General features: G+C 42.0%; 1 protein-coding gene across 1 annotated transcript in view; it reads left to right on the top strand.

Annotated features, from left to right (window-relative positions):
- Positions 1-10,000, top strand: part of DOCK2 (dedicator of cytokinesis 2) — a 370,198-nt gene that overhangs the window by 106,391 nt on the left and 253,807 nt on the right. The window contains exon 26 of the mRNA XM_023528646.1: positions 8,553-8,701. Coding sequence (XP_023384414.1) covers positions 8,553-8,701 — 149 coding nt within the window. The remainder of the gene's footprint in view (positions 1-8,552; positions 8,702-10,000) is intronic.

Below are 10,000 nucleotides of genomic sequence, written 5' to 3'. Positions count from 1 at the left end.
TGAAGCCACTTCATACCATTGGAGAAATGTTGATGGAAGTCTTTCATTACTTGCTAGTTGAGACAATAAAATGGTCTTCCTGATTAGATCCTAATTTGATAAACCCTAAAATGAATCTTTTACTCTCTCACTCAGATGTTCCAAATGAATATGCTTACACATCTATACAGCACATCTAATTCATCAGCAAGACGTGTCCACTCTGCCTCCAAACCGTATCCCAAATCTGTCCACTTCTGTCTCTCTCTTGCTACAAACTGATGAAGCTCTCATCTCCTCTCCCCTTCACTGTTACAGTAAAGAGGCAAAATAGCTTAGTAGATGTGAACATGGGCTCTGGAATCACATTTCCTGAGTTGAAATTCCAGCTCTGCCACATGCTAGCTATGGGATCATAGGGAAGTTACTGAATCCCTCTGCGCTTTAGTTTTCTCATCCAGAAAATAGGTGTAATGATATACTCCTCATAGAGAGAATGCCATAGTGAAGGTTTAATAAATATGAGACCTCTTTTCCCCTCTACAAAAAGTCTATTTAGTGTTCTCCTGCCTCCCTTTCTAGCTCCCGCCCCCGCCCACCCACAGTCCCCATTAAAAATACAGGAAAAAAAAGAAGAAAATAAAAACATTTATTTCCACGCGGAAATCAAACTCCTTACCATGGGACCTGATGAGACCTGGCCCCAGCCAAGCTCTCCAAGTTTGTCATCTCATATTATGCTCTGCGTTTCCTATAATCCAGCCACACTCATCTCCACATGATTCCTTCAACATGTTAAGCAAACTTCCACCCCAGGGCCTTTGCATGCCATTTCCTCTGCTAGGAATGCTTGTCCCTGAGATCCTTAGAGGTTGTTTCCTTCTCACCCTCAGGTCTCAGCTCAGATGTCTTTATCCCAGAGAGACCTGCCCACTCCAGACTCTGTTTCCCGTGTTACTCCACTCGTTGTCTTGCTGGCGGCTCTCAGTATTCGCCATTGCAGCATCCGCTCCCAGGGCTCTCCCCATGTCTTCTGGGATCCATGATCATTTTTGTGCATAGCTCCAGGAAGACTTTCTCTTCCAGCAGCCAGCTCTGGCCTCCTGGGGCTACCCTCAGGCTGCCAGGGCCTGCTTCGCCTGTGCACTGAGGGAACCCACAGTTCCCGAGGCTGTCCGTCCCCAGCATCTGAACACTCAACTGCTTGGCTCTGTGGCCCACTCTGTCTCCAGAGATTCCCCCTATGTGAGACCTGCCTGCTTTTGTACCCTGCCTGGCCTTCTTCCCTTCATTCCCCTTCCAGTGTTTTCTGGAATACCTCCATAATAGTAAGTCAGTCATCTTCACCCAAACCTTGTCTTAGAACTTGCTTCTGGAGAATCCAACCTGAAACAATTATTATCTTCTTAAATTGCTTCTGATACCCCACCGGTGTATATTACCCATGAGAATGATGCCTGTTACAGTAAGTATTCACTGATATCAATATATCACAAATAGACTATCAGAGCTTACAATTTATATTGATAATCAATGTGACTTTTTTTTTGGATACAGACATATTCACATTCCCTTAAATATTCCGGCCTTTACATATCAGTTTATTCTTTCTGCTGTTGCTATGCTTCTGACTGGCAAACACCAACTTATTATAGGGCATTCGCTTATAGTTTTCATACAATAGTATGTTTTATGTTAATATAAGGGATATAAGATAAAACCAGTAGCTTGGTTTGGACTTTAAGTGGATATCTAGAGTAAAGTTCTGGAAGTATGTTTATTCCATAAGATTTTACTTCCTACCTCTATTTTCACCCCTCTATAAACCCAAAGAGAATTTTTCCAGTTGCTAACTTCCAAAATCTCTAAGTAGGCTGTGCTTGTTTAGCCGCCGAGATATAGTTTGGCCGTCAAGGTCATAGAGTGAAGATGTGCATCATGGTGGAGGCAGGCTGCAGCGGAGTGAGTGAGGATTCTGGATGTTGTAGTGAGGCTTGTTTTCCGGGAGGTGAGAGGGTGGGCCATGAGGAGCCGCTGAGGAAGGCGTTGGAGGAAACACTAGCAGAGTTGTAAAAGGCTTGTGACCTGATCCAGAATATGAAGTTTGTGGATAGTTGTTGATTTCCTAGTGATAGAATTACTTTTCTTTGTGATACACTGGGTAGAAGGAGAAGGTGGTGAGAACAAATGACTACCTGTCAGACTGGAGTGGTGTCTGTGCAGGTCTTCCTTTGTGTCTAGCTGAGCGAACCAAGTGGCCTCTGACATCTGCAACTGCTCCCTAAACCAAATGGAAGAAAAGCGTCTGAGCAGAGCTGGGCTTACACTGCTTAGCTCTGGGGTTTCAATTAGGGGTTTCCCCTGCTTGCTAAAAGGCCTGGGCGAAGGGTGGGGTGGTTCTCAACAACCACAAGTTCTTCACCATCCCCCAAGACAGTTGGACTGAGCTGAATTCACCTTTCAGTCAATAGGAACTTGGCCAAAGCAGAATGAGTTTCACCTTAAAGCCTATGAGAAATCAAACAGGATCAAAGAGTCGATTAACCCAAGCTAGTGACAGAATAAGGGCTGGCTATGAGTGGAGCGAAATTCCAAGTGAAGGCTGCCACGGGCAGGCTTAGAGATGGAGTAACCACACTGAAGATGTGGCTGAGCCCCTGGCACAGACATGTTTCCTGTGTTTAACCTGCATCCCCATAGTAAGAGTGGGGCTCCAGAATGTTCTTAAGTCTCTTTATTCTGCTGGTGGAACCAGGAAGTACCTGGGACTGTAGATTGGCAAAGATTTTCCTAGCAAGGATATAAGGTGCCAGTCTCATCTTTGTATATTTTATGAGTGATTCTTTGGCTCTCCCTGCTGCCACCTCAGCTTCAGAGAGGAGGGGGTGATGGCTTCTCTGTATGGACATTGCATTATATGCAGAAGCCTCCGCCAGCCCTTCCTTAGTTCTAGGATGGGGTGCGTGCAGACTGATGTAGGGCTGGTCCTGAACCAGCACCTTTCATACACACCATGAGGGATGATGGTATGCCCCAACTTCTGGAAACAATCTGAATTTGGAGTGTGGGGCGATTAACCCCTTTGTTTCCAGCTTCGGACCTCAGCTTCATTTCTGGGTCGATGACAAGAATCTCACTGGTTGCCTGTTACATAGACAATGACCATAGAATGGGACAAATGGTAAGACAGAAGTTAGTTTGGTTGCTGCAGGCCCCCAGAACAGGACACCCACATCAGAGTTGGGATGTTGAGAATGTTGTCCTGGGGGATTTGGCATCTAAGGAAAAAGGAATTAGTCAGGTGGAGATGAGAGGGATAAGAGCATTATGGGCAAAGAAAATAATGTGCAAAAGCTCAGAAGGAGGAGAGACCATGGCTGGGATGGTGTGGGAGGTGGTGGGTGGAGAAGCAAAAGGGTTTGGTCACAGAGGGCCTTTAGCTAGGTCAAAGAGTGTAGCAAACGCACCCTCAGGGCAACAGGAAAGTTCTGTGGTCAGGTTTTAGTTTTGAGAAAGTCCTACTTCTGAAACTGGAAATGGGGGGGAGGGGTCAGCTTGGGAGACCTGGTGCAGAAGATGGAGGAGGTTGGCTTAGGGGTAGGGCGGATATGACTTCACGGTATGGTGGGCATTGAGAGGAGAGAGAGGAGGAGTCGAGTTTACTGGTTTCCTGTGTGACTGGGAATGTCTTCACCCTGCGAGCGAGTGAGCAGAGGTGCTGACCTTAGAGAAGATGAGAAGTTCAGATGTGGTTCTCAGGAGGGTTTCCCTTCCCGATGTATTTCTAGCCTGATACACCTCAACGTGGCTTTCCAAAGTAGACAAAGGATCTCCATTGCATTCATTCTGTGGAGCCGATATTGAGGAGGAGGGCGAGAGGAAAGGGACCATCTTATTTCTGTGTCCCTGAGTCTGGAAATGATTGCAAAAGCATATCACACTTCAACAGAGCTATGCATTCAGGTAGTAGCTCCTTCTGCCATAGGACAAGACTTTCTGGAAGGAGGAAGAATCCAGAGATCAGAAACACTGCATTTTCCTCTCTGCAGTCACTTGACAAAGAAAACCCTTTTCTATGAAAATACGGTGTTGAGTAGCTCTGCGGGTTCCTAAGTGCCTGGTCTGAATTACAATTTGGACTTGTCACTGGATGGCAGATCTCCCAGCCCTTGTCAGGCATCCGGTCCCCAGGCTGGGTGTGCAGGTCTCTAATACTCACTGCCTCTAGCCTATGAAGATTGATCTAAGGCTCTGCAATATTTATCTTTTAAATCATTTGTGTTTGCTTAACAATCAAGCCACAATTTAGAGATGCTGCTTCCTGAAGCTTTACAGACTAATATAATTTTACAGTTCCAATTACAAACAAGAAAAATTATTTCATCTCAAAACAGAGGAGCCAGACGTTTCTGAGAAATTATGGTTAACAAGAAGACAAAAGTACTTTCTGAAAATCAGGCCACATTATTGATGGCTTCTTCAGCTAGAATCTTGCTGACTCCCAGCACCAAGAGGCTTTGTCTTGTGGGAATGCTGGTTTTGAGAATCTGCAAAGCAGATGACTTTCAGATTGATAAACCACTGCTTCTGTGGGGCCTGGTCCACGGCTCCCACAACCACAGTGGTTTGTAGACAATGTAAACATGCCCACTGTCTTTCCTCCTAGCAAATGTATCCTTCTTCCTGCCACATCCTCTGAACTTTTATTTTATAGAATTTTTAATAGGACTTAACAATCATTCTGTTCAATCCTTATCATCCCTATCCATAGTCAGCTTACCTATTGCTTAAATACTTCTGGGGATGGAGAGCTCACTATCAGACCTTTCCATGAGAATTTACTAATTTAGCTCAATTTTAAGTAGAATTTAAAGGCTACCGATTTCCCAAGGAGATCTTTATTCATATCTGAAATCTCTCAACTGGCCTTTTCTCTTGGATTCATATCTTTGTAAAGGAATCTAACTGAGGTATCTCAACGAGAATACTAACAGAATGAATTTTTAAGGACAAATCTGACCTTAATTATTCCACAGCTCTGTTTTTATGGCCAGTCCTAACATGTTGCCCAAGAGGTAAAGGCACTAGGTTTTTACCTCATCTACTTAGTCTGATTCTTATTTCTGTTGGCTCTGCTTCTGTGATGGGCAGGTACCCCTTGGCCATTCTCTCCTGTCCCAGAATAGTGACTGGCACTTAGGTAGCCTTCAGTAAATGTGGTAGACAAACTGACTAAGTGAATGAATGAGTTAACTACCTGAATGGATTAACTCTTTATCTACCTTTCTATATCTCCTTCCTATAGGTCCTACTAATCCATTTTTAAAGATGGAGTTTTAAATGAGTTTTAATTTTGAGTCACAAGAGGCTGTTTTAGACTTTAAAATGTCTTATACTTTAAACTCAAAACAATTGACTGCTCTTGATCTGTTTCTTACGACCTTCCTTAAAGGTCTTAGCAAATCTTTACCTTCAGCAGGAGACAGGACTGTGTCAGAAGCTGGGAATCTAGAGGGTAGAACCCAGCACTTTTATTCTCACTGTCACCCCTGGACCACTGCAGGGGCCTCTTCGCTGGTCTCTGCCTTTGGGCCTTTTTCTCCTCCAGCTAAACTATTCACTGCAATGACACATCGCTGAATGACTCCCTTTTGCCCAGAGAACTGTAGAAGAATAGGCTTTTTAAAATTTCCTTTGTTAGGATCGCTTTGTTTTACTTGTAAACTTAACTTTTTGAGAAGAAGACTTTACAATCCTTATCTAACTTAATAAGAGAGAGCACGATTCTTATTTTCTGGTTGGGTTTAATTATGACAACATCGGTGAAGGCAGCATTGGAAAGTTAAGTTTCATGAAAGTGGTGAGGTCATTCATCTCCCAGTGACAAAGAGGTTGCAAATTTAAATGAATTCACTTAGTTTTTCTACAACAAGCATTCTAACACATATAATTTCCTCTAACAAACAAAACATTTTAGTGTTACAAGTTAAAGTCCTTTAGAGGATAACTTTTAAAACAAACTCCAGAATGAATATTATAGGAAATTTTTAATAGATAGATCTGGACAAAAACTCAACTTTATGATGACAAGATATAGACTAATATTTGTCAATTTTATGGTGACAAGATATGAATAATATTTACCTACCAATTACCATAACATTTAAGTCAAACAATGGGTAATGGCTAACTCAGTAACTTATACTCTCAAAAGTCCGTAGGCCAACAATTTCTTGAGTACAAATTAAGTACTTAGATTTCATTACAAAGATATGAATCCGAGGGAAAAGGCCAGTACCTGTATCCTATGATTTAATCTATAATTTAAGCAAAGTCGAATCAAAAAAATTTTTTGCCTATAGTTTTCTGTATCCATATAACCTAACATCTCCCACTGCATTTAAGAACTTTCCTTTTAAGTGCTACTTCCCATTATTCTATCTTCCAAGAGACTATTCTATCTACGTAGATCTACGTACCCTAAGTCACTCTCTGTTCTCTAAATCCCTACTCTTCCTGTGGCATTATTATCTACTCATCAGTGACCATCTCCAGTGACACCGCTTCCATTCATTCAACCAAGATGACTGAATTGCTGCTGTGATCCAGGTATTGTGTTTGGTTTGAAATTTAGTACAGCTTTCATGGAGCTTACACTTTGGTTGGATGAATGGACACTAATTTATTATACTAATTAGAATCGAATTACAAACTAAGATTGGTGCTCTGAAAGAAGGGACAGGGTTCTATCAGAGTCTGTAAAGTCTTCCATGAACCTTCCAACCAGAGATCATTTCTCCCTCCTGAAGCCCTCAAGGCGTTTTATGACTCTACCAGTTGGAATTCTTTGGTTGTGAGCAACAGAAACCTGCACCTGCACTGGCACATTTAAAGAAAAACATTTTTTTTTTTTGGAAGGTAGGGAGTAGGTCATAGACTTAGAGGAAAATCTGGGGCACCAGACAGAGAGGAGAGACCCAGCATAGCCCCAGAAGAGGAAGCAGCAGGCCCCCCAGGGCGGCTGCCTCAGGGCACTTCTGCGTAGACAGCCAAGCTCCGAGAAGGACTACGCTCTTCCTCTAGTGGTTAAGGGCAGGGGCTCCGCAGTCAGACTGGATCCACCACTACTAGCTGCGTACGCTTGGCCAAGTCCCTCTGTTTCCTCATCAATGAAATGGAGAGATAACAGTGTCAGCTTTCTGGGAAGATACTGACGTAATTCATGGAAGACACTTAAAACAGTGCCTAACACATTGTAAACACTCAGTATGTTAGCCATGTCAGCAATTACTGTTATTAAAGTTTCCTCAAAATTCAGATTTCAAGGGTTTTCCTAATTAGGGTCAGGTGTCCAGCCTTTGTCCAAAGCAGGACAGCAAGCTTTATTATAGAGTATCCCCAGGATAATATCCCATAGCAGAGTGGCTCCCCAGAGTGGAACCACGGTGGTGTGTCAGAAGAAGGTGTCGATGCTAGGCTGACAGGACAGGAGAGGTCGTCTCCTTCTTGACAGCTTTATCTTATTCTGTCTTCTGCCATTGCCCTTTGTTTTTGTTGCTAATCACTTCTGTCAGATTTTAAGCACCTAATGGGCGAGAACCATGTCTTATCTCTGTTCTTTCAGGAATACAGCGTCTCCCACATCAAAGATGTTCGGTACCTATTTGTTGTATTGAATTAAAATGAAACCCTGGAAGACATGATTCGCATCTCAGCTCAGAAAACATCTGGGTGGGGATGGCTCGAAAAAATTTTTGGATTTCTTTTTGGTATCTCAGCATTTGCCATTTTCAAGAAAAATATATAAACAAAGCTGTGTAGGATTTCAGAACTTTTCAGAAGTATCCTGAGACAGCAATGTCAAGATTTTATTTAAAATGAAAGCAAAATTTATTTAAAATGAAAGCCATTGTGCACAAAGATGCAAGTGGAAGGTTGTTCACTTTTGTACTATTCATGCCAGTGAAATATGTCCATCAGTAGAGGTATGACTAAATAAACAAATACTGCTATAATAGAAAATACTGTAAACCAGTAAATGCAATGAAGTTGATCCCTATATGTAACAGCATAGATAGTGCTCTAAGAAGTATTGGTAAGTGAAAAAAAATGAAGGTACAGAACAATACATGCAATATAGTTCCTTTTATAAAAAAAGAAACAAAAATGAAATGTTGTTTTATACTGATCATACATATGTAAAATATGTAAAAAAGATTTTGAAGGTTTATCATCACAGTATAATATGCTTTGCTTAAATGAAAGGCCAAATCAGAATGATACTACATATTTTATACTGGTACATTTTTATGTTTATAGGCATATCTACACTTTTATATGTGTATTTATATGTATAAAATAAAATAACGAGTTGCCTCTGTGTAGTAGGGGTTGGGGGAGGAATCAGAATTGTGAATGATGTTCTATGGAACTCGTAATCTAATCTTTAATATTTAAATTTTTACATGGAGAATATATTCATGAATTATTTATTTAATGTAAAGGCATCTAAAAATAATAAAGAAACTAAAAAATGAGGAAGCTCAAATGCCTTTGAACTCCCTTCATTCCAGAATGCCGGGACATTCTGCTTCCTGTCATCACCAAGGAACTGAAGGAGCTGCTGGAGCAGAAGGATGAGATGCAACACCAGGTTCAGGAGAAGAAATACTGCGTTGAATTACTCAACAGCATTTTGGAGGTGCTCAGCTGTCAGGATGCGGTGAGTCCTCATGATGATGTAGCTGTCCTAGACGCAGACTAGGGCTGAGCTGATTAAGCTCTGAAATATTGATGCTGATGAATAGTAGTCGAAGTCTAAAGATAAAAGTCAATGGCTTCCACTGGGGGCCTGTCTTTCCAGTGACTAACCCCCTTGGCTGTGAAAGATGATTTGGGGACTGGAGTTAAGCATGTAGCATTTTGTCAGCTTATTTCTTGTTGGACAGTCCTTCTCATGGTGTGAGTAAGCCATATTGCAGACATCTTAGATGACTCGTTCAGTACTAGAGCCTGGTTTGCTGGAGCAGGAGGAGGAGTTTCCTATGCCTACATGGCCAAGAAAAAACCCTCTCATTTGCTTTCTTTGCTGATTTATTGCGGTTTTGTTTCTCCAGTTATCTCCTGCGATGGTGAAAATGGTTAAGACTAATTCTGGGTGAGCAGATTGCTCAGGCCTAGACTCTAGAGATAGGGTGGGGGTGCAATGGTGGCAGGCAGCAGCTGTGGCAGTGAGGCACATGTTTATTTGGTAAACACCATTCAGAGATTATGCAGAAGTGGGGCCACGAGGAAAGTTTCAGGGGAGTAGGTGGAGGGCTTCCAATGGGCAGGATCTGCAGGAGACAGTCAGGGAGGCGGAGCGGTGATAACGGTAAAGACTGAGAGGTGACGGTTATATGTGGACCTAAAATTCTTAAGACTTGGGAGAGGGCAGTAAGTGTTCTTGATTTGACTCATGTTCCTTTGGCAATCTCACCTTATCCTTGAGTAATGTTCACGAGCTCTCTGCCCCTAGGTGGGCTGGCGTCAGAGAACTGCGTAGAACCAAACAACCAATAAGTCTTTTCTAAGTGTTAGTGTGAGCATTCCTCCTCTCTCATCCCAGAAATCCTCAGAGAAAGGCTTTTTGGATTAATTGTATCTTTGATTGACTATATTAGAAAATTCTGCAGCACAATATTCCTTGACTGCTCATATCCCATAGTGAACCATTTTTATCAGTTTTCGTGTGTGTCTTTCTTCTGTTTCATTCTTTCCATTCTTATTGTCCTAATTAAGCTGCTTCTTCTCTCATTACTAGGTATATGCTGTAGCTTGCTTCATTCATTCATTCATTCATTCATTTATACATATGATGCACCAAGTGTGTGCCAGACATTGGGAATATAAAGGCATGATCTCTTAAGAAAATCTTTGCAGACATATAAATAAGCAATTGCAATGTAATGTAATGACTAACATCTAGATGCATACTAGGCGAACTGGAGCTACAAAGACTGTGTGTGTGTGTGTGTGTGTG

The sequence above is a fragment of the Pteropus vampyrus genome, unplaced genomic scaffold (assembly GCF_000151845.1).
Source record: "Pteropus vampyrus isolate Shadow unplaced genomic scaffold, Pvam_2.0 Scaffold30, whole genome shotgun sequence".
NCBI lineage: Eukaryota > Metazoa > Chordata > Mammalia > Chiroptera > Pteropodidae > Pteropus > Pteropus vampyrus.
This window is presented reverse-complemented; position numbering and strand designations above follow the sequence as displayed.